Source organism: Triticum aestivum, chromosome 7A (genome assembly GCF_018294505.1).
Source record: "Triticum aestivum cultivar Chinese Spring chromosome 7A, IWGSC CS RefSeq v2.1, whole genome shotgun sequence".
Classification (NCBI taxonomy): Eukaryota; Viridiplantae; Streptophyta; class Magnoliopsida; order Poales; family Poaceae; genus Triticum; species Triticum aestivum.
The window spans coordinates 670,612,674-670,626,307 of record NC_057812.1 but is presented as its reverse complement, the minus strand read 5'-3'; the positions used below and the strand labels follow the sequence as shown (position 1 = coordinate 670,626,307).

Below are 13,634 nucleotides of genomic sequence, written 5' to 3'. Positions count from 1 at the left end.
CCGTGGCATCAATATTCGCAAGACAAAATTCTGCCTACATCAGTAAAGAGACTGCAATCGGACTAGAGCAGCGATGCTGCCACTTGTTCACCTACACAAACTTGATTACCTATAATTATTTTCGGAAGCTATGAGCGATTGACGTACTTGGGCCGGGATGATCCCCTGGAAGCGCGTGCCGTCAAATCACAAAGTCATCACCACAGTGTGAATGAAAAGTCCTAACTTCACAAGCAACCAAACCAACAAAAGCTACATGACACATTAACATAACCTCATCAGATCTGAATAACCGGCTTCGAAGGCTATAGATTAGGCCGGAGACAACATTTAGGAATGTCCCACACGAGACAGACAAATGGTGGGTTGTTCAGGCCCAGCCTGCACGTTCCAGCCCACCACCGTGCGGGCCAGGCCATCGCATCGCACTCACAATGCGCTCAAGTGAGCTGGCCCGGACGCCTACCACATCATCACTGCTTAGCATTCTTGTGGAGAGAAAAAGGAGAGAATGTGACGCCATTGATGAGTCCGCAGAAGCTTCGTGTCCCGCCATTGACCACGGGAGGGAGGGCAGCCAATGGGGGAGAACTAGGAGGGGTCAATCCGTGCGTGAGCCATTACGTAGGTAGCCAAGCCACCGCCCGCTCTCCGCCTCTCGCCGTCCGCCGACGCCACACGCAAGCAATTTTTAATCCCCCGCCGAGCGCCCCAACCACCGCCGTCTGGCTCCCTTTCTCCACTCCGGGCACGAGGGGAGAATAATCTAATCTAATTGGCCCAGTGCGCGCCACGCCTGCCGCCACTAGCTCCACTCTCGCCGCCGAATCAATCAGGATCCCCCTCGGGCTCGCTCCAGCTAATCCGGCCGGCCCTTTCCGGCTCCGGCCGCGGTGTGAGCTGGGAGGATTCGGGGGGGGGGGGGGGGGGGGGGGGCGAGGGCGGGACGGAGGGAGGCATGGAGCAGAGCAGGGAGGAGTTCTTGGAGCAGTTCGGCGGCGACTACGGCTACCCGGACGCGCCCAGGGGCGTCGACCAGATGCGGGCCGCCGACTTCAAGCGCCTCCAAGGTGCTTAACCCATTCACGCTTCTCTCAATTTATTCATACAAGAGAGTTTCAGGGGGAAAACTGGAATTTTTCTTTGGATTACTAGAAAGTACTCCCTCAGTTCGGAATTACTTGTCGCAGAAATGGATGTATCATCTAGATACATCCATTTCTGCAACATGTAATTCAGGACGGAGGGAGTATGATTCTTGAGCTGAGAGTGATGGCGATTTGGCAGTTAAATCAATGTGCTGGTGTTGTGTGGAGGAAGTTCATAGCATTTAATTGTGTGTTTTGCTTGATTGTGGGGAGCAGGGACGGTGTACCTGGACCATGCCGGTGCGGCGCTGTACTCGGAGCCGCAGATGGCCGATGTCGTCAAGGACCTCACTTCCAATTTCTATGGCAACCCTCGTATCCTTAGCTCGCGTTGTCGAGAGACATTGTTTTATTTCTTGCTATTGATGTATGCGTTGCGAGTTCTTGAGGATGTGGCCCTTGACGTGTTTGTTAGATAGCCAGAGTGACTCGAGCATGGCCGCGACTGACCAAGTTACTGCTGCGCGCCATCAGGTACCTTTCTGGCTTGTATCTTGTCAGTCCTGTTTACATAATCAACGGCAATAAACATTTCTAAGACCAAACGCCATAGCATCAGTTTCTGTGTAAGGAAAAGCCAATGCTGATGAGGTTATTTGCTGTACATATTCCATTCATGTCCTAATGTAGCTACGAGTGTCTGTCTCAACTTACAAGAAGTTTAGAAATGCTCAAACTACATATAGCTAAATGAGGAGAGTATTGATAAAGTATGCACCTGTCATTGTGATTGAAAGTTTGAAGGATACTGTGATTTGCCAACATCTTGCTCTATTCCATGCATTTGAGTAAGTTTGCAGTCAGCTTTTTTCTTGGTTATGATGCAGAATTTATCTTACACAGGTCCTAAAATACTTCAATGCATCTCCAAGAGACTACAAATGCATATTCACCTCCGGGGCAACAGCGGCTCTGAAACTTGTTGGTGAATGTTTTCCATGGAGTAGAGAAAGCTGTTACATGTACACAATGGAGAATCATAATAGTGTACTTGGGATAAGAGAGTATCCTTCCGTTAAAATTCTCAGTACCAGATCACAACTTTACTTGTCTGCCTAGTTGAAGCATATCACCTCTGCTGACATAGAAGCTGCAATAGCACGACGGGTTCCTTTTAAATTCAGCATGCTCAATAGTTTTTCAAATTTGAAATTTAGGAAGAAAAATGGTTCGCACTCTATCCCCAAAGTTGAGAAGTTCACGTTGATGCAGGGGATCTTGTAGAATTCGTGTGTCCTTAATGTATTTATAGATATGCTTTGAGCAAAGGAGCAACTGCATTGGCAGTTGATATTGAAGAGGATAAGGGTCTTGAAAAGAACCATGGAAGTCCTAGTTCCGGTTTGTTTAAGATCTCGAGACACTCAAACCAAAGAAGAGGTGGAGATGTCCTTTCGCAGAATTGTCAGAATGGAAGCCTTTCAACGGTTTCAGGTAAAGTTTGTCAGGATGGCATCTATCGTTAATCACATACTAGCAAGATCTTATGTTCTGTTATACTAGTTGGTCAATGGGCTAGAGCTTATATTTTTTATAGAATTGATTGTCTTGCTTTATCATTTTTAGATTTATTTTTTTAGAGAACTATGAAGCTTCCACAAGCTAGATGCAACTTATTTGTCCGCATTCTAGGAATGTTTTCTAATACACGTGTTTTATTCATTTAATTGGCATTTCAAGCCCAATTGTTGTACCATACTACCATGCAATGTACATAAATAACTCAAATATCTAACTGCAGAAGTTCCTTCTTCAAACTCTGAAAGAGTTTATGTGGAACAATAAAAATCTACGGATGAGTTACATATAGCAAAAACGGAAGCCAAATTTAAAGTTCCACTCATTTCATTAAACATTTGTGCTGGTGTAGTTATTAACTTATTATCATTTTTAAATTTTAATTTATTTTTTCTCCCTGTGGTGTAGAAAACAATTGGAATCTGTTTGCATTTCCTTCTGAGTGCAATTTCTCCGGACAGAAATTCAACCTTAACTTGGTCAAGCTTATCAAGGAAGGAAATCTTGTGGGGCTCCCTTCGCAGCAGCAGCAGTAAGATGGTTGATAAATATAAAGCCATGCTTTGGACAAGACAATCAATTTCTCTAAGGGTTATCATCCTCTTTTAGTGGAACTTAAAGTACCTTGACCATACTTACTAATTACACAAAATGCAGGGGTCAATGGATGGTTCTGATAGATGCTGCAAAAGGATGTGCAACTGAACCACCAAATTTAGATGTGTATCCTGCTGATTTTGTTGTCTGTTCGTTCTACAAGGTAAATCTATATGCACCTATTATTGGCTTGAAATCTTGGTCCTAGAGATGTGACCAATTGCTATATTTTGGCAAATTGCAGATATTTGGCTATCCAACTGGTCTTGGTGCTCTAATTATAAAAAACGGTATGCAACAAGTACTTATCACTTTAACTTGGCATAATAGCTATGTTGTATTTTCACATGCTATAAACTACATCAAATATCCTAACGTTAATTAAATTATTACAAAAAACTTTATTTAATTGTTGGCAATCTTCCCAATAGTGTCAGCTTTATGACATCTTTCATATTTTCTGTTTTGACAGAGGCTGCCAGTTTGCTCAACAAGACATACTTCAGTGGAGGTTTTGTGTTGCCCTACTTAATTTCGATGTTCTATTTATATCTTATAATTTGTCACTAATTTTGTTTTTAAATTTGTGTAACATCTGTAGGAACGGTAGCTGCTTCAATTGCTGACATTGACTTTGTTCAGAAAAGAAAGAACATCGAACAAGTTCTTGAGGATGGAACAATCTCGTTCTTAAGCATAGCTTCTCTTCGGCATGGTTTTAAGATAATTGAGATGCTAACTACCTCTGCCATTGCACGGTATCTATTAATGATAGTTTGGTCCTAATATTCTGCCTTGGATGTTCTCTGTAAACACTCTGTTTTTCTCTTGTAGGCACACATCATCTCTTGCTACATATGTGAGAAAGAAAATGCTGGACATGAAGCACAGAAATAAGAAAAATGTTTGCATAATCTATGGACTAGAACCATCTAAGGTATAAAAAATCAAGTTATTTTAATGCCTTCTTTAAGATGTACTGTTGCTATTTTTCTGTTTCTTCCACCGGTAGAAAGTGGCTGACACTTGCCACCAATATAAGAGCCAGACATTATGAACATGATATTCTAGGCTTCTTACGTGAAATATGTTAGCTCTATTCATTTTTGCTATCACATATGCTTTAGGTGGCAGATTTAAAGACGAGCCCTACAATCACATTCAATTTGAAAAGAGAAGATGGCACCTGGTTTGGATACCGTGAGGTGGAGAAGCTTGCTTCCTTGTCAGGAATTCATCTGCGTGTAAGTGTATAAACTCAGCTTCCATTCTACCTACGCCAGCCTGTTACCTAATGTTGGTTCCTTGGTTTATTTTCCCTCATCTGTCTTGCAGACGGGCTGCTTCTGTAACCCTGGCGCTTGTGCTAAGTATCTTGGCTTGTCTCACTCGGATCTAGTTTCTAACTTTGAGGTACACCTTACAGACTTATCTAATTAACACATCAATAATCATATATCATTATAGATGCTTCATATCATAATAACGTAAATGTGTATTTACTTGCCAGGCTGGGCATGTTTGTTGGGATGATAATGACGTAATAAAAGGAAAACCAACTGGTGCTGTCAGAATATCATTTGGGTACATTTCCACTTATCAAGATGCGGAGGTATGATTTTAATTAGTTTGCTGTGGCATTTATCAAAATTTCCGTTACTTAGATCCTCTCTAAGGAGTTATCACTTATCAGCAATCTTTTCTTTTCTAGGAATTTCTGAAGTTTCTGCAGTCTTCTTTTGTGTCTAAACCAATAGCATCCAGTAATGGGCACGCGTTGAGTATGAACACTCTTAACTTAGTAGGTAATTGCTTTATGATTTGAAATTAGTGATGGATTACTGGATTGTATATCTGTTGGCATGTTTTTACCAGTTTAGTTCATATAAATTTTAATTGCAGACAATCAGAGTCAGCAAGTTGTTCCAGATGTTCGCTTAAAGTCCATAATTATTTATCCTGTGAAGTCTTGCCAAGGATTTAGCATGCAGAGTTGGCCGCTGGCCGCTGGTGGTATGTGTGCATTCTATAGCATGGCTTATTCTTTCATTTGTATCTTTGGTTACAGCGATGTTGGTGGCCATAAACTGACGTTTTATAAACCATGTTGTCTTATTTACCTAGGCTTAAAATATGACAGAGAATGGCTTCTTCAAGGATCAGGTGGTGAAATTTTGACTCAAAAAAAGGTAATTGAATTATTCCTGCTTTCTTTGTGTTCAACCTTATGGATAACACCTCAATGCTGTCCCAAAAGCTGAAAGCAAAAATTTGCAACTACCCACTACTTTGTTCATTTTGTTAGATTTCTTGAGCTCTCCAGTAAAACAAATAGTATGGTTACAGAAGGTGAAGACAGATTATGCATCCTAGACATGAACAAAGCAAACTTGAATGGAAGAACTTTTTTACATTTTAGATATTTTTGTTCAAAGTTAGTTGGCGAACCTGCCTGTCAGGATTTCTTTTCGGTCTTAATCGTGTTTCCATATTCTTCAGGTACCAGAGTTGGCCTCTATCCGCACATTGATCAACCTGGAGCTTGGGAAGCTCTTTGTAGAGTCACCTAAACGAAAGGATAAATTGCAGATTTCTCTTCTGGAAAATCTGATTCATCTAACTGCAGAAGTAGATGTGTATGGCCAAAGGTAAGAACCGTACCGGTTTTTACAACTATCGGATCAACTTCCTTTACATTCACCATTTGGGGTTGGGTTTAATTGATGTTGCCTTTTTATTTGGAGCGGTATCGAGTTTTTCACGTGGCTTCAGACTTTGAATAATCCTGGAATTTGCTTCAGGTACGAGGTAGAAAGTTATGATGAGAAGGTAAACACATGGTTCAGTGAAGCTATTGGACGCCATTGTACCTTTATGAGATGTTCAAGCTCCAAGAACAGTTTCTGCACATCTACTGGCAAGAACGGTCGTCTATGCAGGGATACTCGAAGCAAACTTAATTTTGTCAACGAAGGACAATTGCTGCTAATATCTGAAGAGAGCGTCTCTGACCTCAACAGTCGGCTTAGTTCAAGTATGCAATTTTCTTTCCCCGTTCCCTACTTATTGCAAAATGACCAAAAAGGGCTCTAATTGTTCATTGAAATCATTGGATAATTAGCAATTTTGACTGCCTCAGATAATAGTCTTATTTGCACAGCATTTTCTTGGGTAACATGATGTAAACATTTTGCAGGCAATGGAAATGGTAAGCAGCACGATCTTGTTGATGCAATGAGATTTCGTCCCAACATCGTTATCTCTGGCTCGACGCCATACAGAGAGGATAACTGGAAGAGGCTTCACATTGGAGATGCCTATTTTACTGTAAGTGTTCTTCTCCTTTCAGCATCCATCGACAGAAGGGTTTTTTGTGCACACAATTGAACTTCCTTGTTAGAACTTCAGAGTGATCAAGCTCCTTAGTTAACAAAATCCTGATGCTAGCTATTTAGACATATCACACCTGTTCACCAAATGTTGCTGAATCACTCCTGTTTGTCGGACTGTTTGTGTGCAGTCCATGGGAGGATGCAACCGTTGCCAGATGATCAACCTACATCAGAACGCGGGGCAGGTGATCAAGTCCAAGGAACCGCTGGCAACGCTGGCCTCCTACCGACGAGAAAAGGTGAGTCGCCTGCCTGTTGAGCGAGCCGGCACTTGCATTTTTCACCATGTAAATTTTTTATGCTGTTCATATGTTTCCAGGGCAAGATTTTGTTTGGTGTCCTGTTGAACTATGAAGACGGCTTGAGCGGACAAGAAGAGACCGTCACAGAGAGATGGCTCCAAGTAGGGCAAGAAGTGCACGCTTCGACAGAGTGATTTCGTGTACAGATACAGAGCCAGCACCCACACCAGAAAAGGTGCTTGGCAATGAGTTGTTTAGGACTACACTTCTACACGCAGTGTGTGCAACAATTTTTTTAATGCCTGTATGTAATATTTTTGTATACATACGACCTGCCTTTTGGAGAGGAAAAAGAAGTTGAAACATGTGAAAAATGTATAGTTGTAAACGGTTCAGATGCCAGAGTTACACAGAACTGATGTTCCTATGACCATGACATTTGTATAACAGCATGCCAGTTTTGTATTTGTAACCGCGGAACACAGCCGAGCATTATAAAAACCGAGGAACATGACGATTCATGAACTCATGATGATACATGATGATTCATGAACTCATGATGATCCCAGAACTAAACTTGGTAAGAACTACTGAGACATGAACTCATGGTAATTCCATAAATGAATTTGGTATAACAACTGTTCAGAACAAGGCAAAAAGGGGACACTGAGACGTCTCAGTGTGCTCGCTGTAAGGTGTAACGTCAGCTCACTCACTGCTCAGTGTGAGCAGTCACAAGCTACAACAGTATTGTGTATGCAGCAGAAAGGGTATTACAGACAGACAGGACAGCTAAGTAACATTTCTTACATCTTAAGCCTCTACCAGAGGTTGATATCCATAGCACCGTTTGTATATGTATGTAACATTGCATCACGGTGAAGGCGAAATTTTGGTGACAGGTATATGGTGGAGTGACAAAAAAAGATATAGCATTCAGGCGCGCAGCTTCAAAGGTTGAGGACTGACATATATCAACATTTGGATTGGGAGCTCTTGCCGATTATATTCAGCTTCCTCCACCATCAGGTCTCCTCCTCTACAAGAAACAAGTCTCCTCTGATAAGTTTCCTGTGTTAGAACCATGATGTTAGCACCAGATTGATCAGTGAAATGCGCAATGGGTTGGTGGCAAGTAGTTTGATGCATGGCAAAAGGGCTGAAAAAGCAAAAACAACAGGCCTAAATTGCGTCCATGTATAGAAAGGAACAAACCTCGGAGCGTTAGGCTGCTCATCCGACAAAACCCTCAACAGCCTCTCCTCGAATGGTGTCACATGCCAGCTGACCTTTTGATCCTAACACCAGTGACATCTTAGAATGGTTAGCTCATGTTAACCATAAGTTTGGGTATGCATTACTAGACAAACCATAAACCATCAGAGCACATACCTCCTTGTATTTGGTGGTCGTGTTTGGAATGCCATTGCCATCCCATGCCTTGGGAAACCTTGGAGTAGGGTTATCGACATCTGCGTCCATCCCAGAAGCTGCCGTGAAGACGGGGCTCTCCGTGAAAAGCGTGTTCTCATCACGCGGTTGGTCGGAAGCAGATGAAGTGACAACACCTTGATTCTCATTGTCTGTGGATGAAGGTTTTAGCCAGTGAGTCAGACTCATTGCAGCACGCTTTTCATCTGAATTTGATTTTGATAGAGCTCCACCATCCAACAGATTTGGGCTTCTGGTTTGGCACTTCGACTCCTCCGAAGGGGGTGATCCTTTTTCTTGGTATGAAGCATTCTCACTGGGAAAACTGAATGGCACTGATTTTGAGAATCCCACCTTAGTGACTGAATTTGAAGAGGTCTGCTGCAGTTTCTTGATATGATCTGCTCCCAAATTTGTACGTTTTGGAGAACTGGAGGGCAGCATTGGTGAAGAATCTTCTGGCGGTTCCATTTGCTGAAGCTTGTTCTCAATGGGTCTCAAGACAGGATAGATAAACTGTTTGCGGGTGCGCACACGCTTCCTAGAGATAGTAGACCCTGTGTGTGAAGCATAAATTGTTCCAGGGGTCTGCATATCATCTCTGAGAACCAAAGGTGTCGGGAAGGGTGAACCACTGCAGTCAGAGAACCTATTTTGCATGCTCCAGAATGGGGACTTATCACGGAGAACTGATCGAGGAACAGAATCAAGTGATTTATCTTGTAAAACTTCAAGTTCAGTCATCAAATCCTCCTCACATTTGAAGCTGAAAGGTTGACATAGGCATCAATTATATAACATCATCAAACCATGTTAAAGGAAGTCCAAACATATAGGAAAACTGGGGCAGTTATTACCATTCAGATGAATTAAATCCAGACACTGATGTTCCTCCCCTTGCAAGTGCATTGATGGACATGTCATCAGACTGCATATCCAAAAAGAAGGCATCAGAGATATGAAACTAATAACAAAATTATTCCATAGATACTGTCCCCACCTCATTAGCGGATTCAGAATTACTTTCATATGACACATTCCGAAGTTCAGCCGGGGTTTGCGATATTGTGCCGTACAACTGGAGGTGAGCTGCCTGGGTGGATTTAAGAGCCACATGAAAATTTCAAATTAGGATAGAATATAAAAACGCCTCAGTTCTTGGAATATTTTACACACTCCCAAGCTCTGAAAACAAAGTCAGGTACTGCCAGAACATAAAAAGTAAACAAATGCAGAAAATAAAAATATAAGAGATCAGAACAGACTGTACATTTTGGTCAATAATACCAGCACCAGTGAGCTTTCCCAATAAGAAAGGGCTAGGAAGAATGAAAAATTCTGGACTAAGCCCATATGTTCCAATGCTTAAAATAGAATTATTATCAGCAGGTGCAATGAATCAAGCTCGTGAACTCTTGAAAACATTGGATTTACTTATACAGCTACAGGACAATTAAAATGTAAATTTTACAGATATACTTTACAAAAATGCATGTAGCTCCCGCTTGCGCAGGGTCTGGGGAAGGGTCCGACCACTTTGGGTCTATTGTACGCAGCCTTTCCCTACGCCTCTTACAGAAATGTAGGGAAAGGCTGCGTACAATAGACCCAAAGTGGTCGGACCCTTCCCCAGACCCTGCGCAAGCGGGAGCTACATGCACTGGGGCTGCCCTTTATACTTTACAAAAATGCAAATGCACATACAGCTGTGGGTATATTGGCTATGCCAGCCACACATTTGCTTTCATGCAGTCAAAAAGAAACACAGGAAGTTTCTATTTTTATAACCAGAACATATAAAAAGAATGATTTACCATATACAACACCCAGTGCATGAAATTCCAGAACCATCCTTTTATTTGGTCATAACATATAAAGTAGTTATTTGCAGTGTGCATTTGACAAAATACACTAACTAAAGCACTTGCCATGGAAAATTGTATGCCACAGCTAGTAGGTACAGTGCAAATACTGGGTATACCTAAACCTCTTCATATAAACTACCATAATGCTGAACACGGAAATACAGCACAATCAAATTCAACCTAAACTGCTACCTTGTATCAGATGGAAACAAATTACAATAAAACAATGAACCTAGATCCGTCGAACTACACTGGGACCGTCAAAATGGTTGCACAAACATTCCCACATATGTGACTCGAAGAAGGGACATAAGATCATTCAGTTATCAGGTACTGTGTAAACTTAATATCTCCATCTAAACTATCCACATACATTGTGCGCGTCAGGGAAATACAGTACCATATACAACACCCAGTCTATGAAATTCCAGAACCATCCTTTTATTTGGTAATAACATATAAACCATCCTTTTATTTGGTCATAACATACAGGAAGTTTCTATTTTTATAACCAGAACATATAAAAAGAATGATTTACCATATACAACACCCAGTCTATGAAATCCCAGGACCATCCTTTTATTTGGTCATAACATATAATGATATAAACTAGTTATTTGCAGTGTGCATTTGACAAAATACACTAACTGAAGCCCTTGTCATGGAAAATTGTATGCCACAGCTAGTAGGTACAGTGTGATACTGGGCAAACCTAAACCCCTTCGTATAAACTACCATAATGCTCAATACAGAAATACAGGCACGATCAAATTCAATCTAAAGTGATACCTTGTAGCAGATGGGAACCTAAAGGTACCACATGTTTACAGTGAAAAAATGAAGTTAGATCCGTCGAACTACAATGGGACAGTCCAAATGGTCTTACACAAACATTCCCCACATCTGTGACCCAAAAGAGGGACATGTATTCATTCAGTTATCAGGTACTGTGTAAACTTGATCTCTCCATCTAAACTATCCACATACATTGCGCGCATCGGGGAAATACAGTAACACATATGCAATCACAAAAGCAGCCTGGAACGACAATCTGACAGTCACAGTAAGCAAGCGCACGACCATTCCCCACATCTGTGACCCAAAAAAGGGGCAGGAGTTCACCTAGCTATCACCAGGCACTGTGTGAACCTGATCTCTCCATCTATAAACCATCCACATACATCGCACGCATTGCGGAAGCACAGGCGTAATTTGGAAACCTTGAGTTCTGAACCTAGAACTACAACCTGACAGACAGTAACAATAACACGCAGCCATTCCTCACGCGTGTGACCGAACAGAAATTCGTTTAGCGGTGCTCTGGTAGGCGTACCTCTCGCCGAAGCTCCTCGTCGGTGTCGTCGCCATCTGCCAACTGCTCATTCGACCCTGTGCTCTCCGCAAAACCTGAAGCAACACCACGCACGCATCGTAACGAACGACGCAGGGGTTAACCACAGCACACCAATGACGAATCCATGAGGCCAAAATCGCAAATCTGATGGAGACAATCGAGGATACCTTTCTCCTCGTCCAAGGCCGGGAGCGCCTCCCCTCCCCGGCCCTTGGGCACGAGCGGATCCTGCACAGACGCGACCGCACCAAAAACATCATCACCGCCTGGGCTCGAAGCACGACTGAATCGAGGAGCCGTAGGAGGGAGGAAGCGGGATGGAGAGAGGGAGAGGGAGGGTTGGCTTACCCGGTGGGCGGAGGCCGGGCTGTCGGGGCCGGGGCGGCGGCGGAACCAGGAGAGGAAGCAGTCGACGAGGACGGCGTCGAAGAAGGCGACCACCGCCCTCACGAGCGCCTCCGCGCACCCGCACATCGGGGCTCCGCCGGGGGCCTAGGGTTTCGCCGCGCCGCCGCCGGATCGGGACGGGATGGGGACGGAGGCGAGTCGGCCGTTTGAAATGGGACACGGGAAGAGGAGTGGACCGGAGAGAGGTAGCCGTAGTGAAACTCGAAGAAGCTCGACGCGACGGGCCGGGCCCGGGGAGTTTCGGCCCGGTTCGTCAGCAGGGCTCGAGTTCGTCCCCGCGGCCCAGCTCTTCTGTCATCACTGGGCCGTCCCGTGGTAGTCTTCCTGGGCCGCAGATGCATTCGGGCAACGAACGAACAGGTCGCGGTCGCGGGCTGTGTGGTGAGATGCGACGTGATTTGACCGCCGTGGTGGATTCGGGTGGGAGGGAAGTCGGCGTCGAGAATGAGCATGGAACACTGTAGACACGAGGAAAATGGCTCCTCCGACGCCGACTGTTCACCGGCCGCGGGGATTTCTTGCGGATTCCGGTGACGAACTGGCGGAAAAAGATGTGGCTGCGAGTTACGCTCGGCACCGCCTCTTTGACATTGCACCAAGGAGGAAAGAAGTTATATGGGGATCCGCACAAGTTACCTGTCAATTAACTCGCCTTCTCGCTTTCTCCCTGCCTTCCAGAGTTTTCACCTAGAAGCGGGGTAAATGGGTTAGATCACACGTTTCTCGTGTGTCGTTGCAGTGTTTGAGTTTTATGCGTTGATCAACTAGTTGCTCGACAAAGAGGCATGTGTGAAGGTCTCTGAATGTTTTGGCTTGTCTACAACAGCTTCTTTGGGCTCGCCATGCTACCATCGATCGACGGTCAACATGGTGCCACGTGTCTGTCCCTTGACCAAATCTTCGAGGCAAACTTTGGCTCTACTCATAGCTAACCATGTAAAGTTGACAGTGTATTGTGAGTGAGAGGGGGCTATAGTTTTTGAACTGTGGTCCAAAGACCTCATTCTAGTATTAAATAAGAAGAAGAGGGCGAAAACCCGCACAATAAACACTTGTCCACACAAAAATTAAGGCCACAGAGCAAAATCATCACTCACGTCATATGGCTAATTCGACTTCATCCTAGACGACCAAACTGGAGACACCCCTAGTTATAACGACATGGTGCTGTCCATTCACATAAGCAAATTAATATGGGCGGCTGGTTTTTTTCGGTGAGCTTCCCAAACAATTTCGTAGAAAAAATATGACTCAAAATAAGAACCTTTAGGCAGGAGATGTCTCCAGTTTTTGAGTCAGCGTCGGAAATGAGCGAGGAACACTGTTGTCACGAGGAAAATTGTATCCCAGATGCCGACTGTTCACCGGCCGCGGGAATTTCTTGCGAATTCCGGCGACGAACTCGCGGAAAAAGATGTGGCTGCGGGCTAGGCTTGGCACCGCCTCTTTGACGTTGCACCAGGAAGGAGAGAAGTTACGTTGGGGATCAACTCAAGTTACTTGTCAATTAACTCGCGGCGTCCCCTTCCCCCTGCCTTCCTGAGAGTTCACCCGGAAGCGGGTTAAATGGGTTAGATTACACGTTTCTCGTATATCGTTGCAATGTTTGAGTTTTATGCGCCGACCGACTAGGTGCTCTAGCTCGTAGTGCATCGACTGGTTCGCCAAGGATTTAGTTC

The 13,634-nt window shown here is 43.9% G+C and overlaps 2 protein-coding genes across 3 annotated transcripts; one reads left to right on the top strand and one right to left on the bottom strand.

The window, feature by feature from the left end:
* The first annotated feature begins 935 nt into the window (after window positions 1–935).
* LOC123149141 (molybdenum cofactor sulfurase) lies at window positions 936–7,369 on the top strand. 2 transcript variants are annotated; one of them, XM_044568673.1, is made up of 22 exons: window positions 936–1,070; window positions 1,365–1,463; window positions 1,564–1,622; window positions 1,992–2,152; window positions 2,401–2,582; window positions 3,075–3,198; window positions 3,324–3,426; window positions 3,508–3,553; window positions 3,736–3,774; window positions 3,865–4,021; window positions 4,098–4,200; window positions 4,391–4,507; window positions 4,599–4,676; window positions 4,774–4,875; window positions 4,975–5,068; window positions 5,166–5,276; window positions 5,388–5,452; window positions 5,853–5,911; window positions 6,065–6,297; window positions 6,460–6,590; window positions 6,784–6,894; window positions 6,975–7,369. In XM_044568673.1, the coding sequence occupies exons 1-22, from the start codon at window positions 959–961 to the stop codon at window positions 7,089–7,091; spliced, it is 2,403 nt and encodes an 800-aa protein (XP_044424608.1). In that variant the 5' UTR covers window positions 936–958; the 3' UTR covers window positions 7,092–7,369. The 2 variants fall into 2 exon arrangements, with proteins under 2 accessions (XP_044424608.1, XP_044424607.1); XM_044568672.1 differs by having other exon boundaries at window positions 5,763–5,911.
* Window positions 7,370–7,509: 140 nt separating this feature from the next.
* On the bottom strand, window positions 7,510–12,117 carry LOC123149142 (uncharacterized). Its single transcript, XM_044568674.1, has 8 exons — window positions 11,896–12,117; window positions 11,715–11,775; window positions 11,527–11,600; window positions 9,329–9,421; window positions 9,186–9,256; window positions 8,290–9,094; window positions 8,113–8,195; window positions 7,510–7,968 (listed from the first exon to the last, which is right to left on the bottom strand). Exons 1-8 carry the CDS (start codon window positions 12,019–12,021, stop codon window positions 7,923–7,925), a joined length of 1,359 nt encoding a protein of 452 aa, XP_044424609.1. The 5' UTR covers window positions 12,022–12,117; the 3' UTR covers window positions 7,510–7,922.
* Between the last annotated feature and the right edge of the window lie 1,517 nt (window positions 12,118–13,634).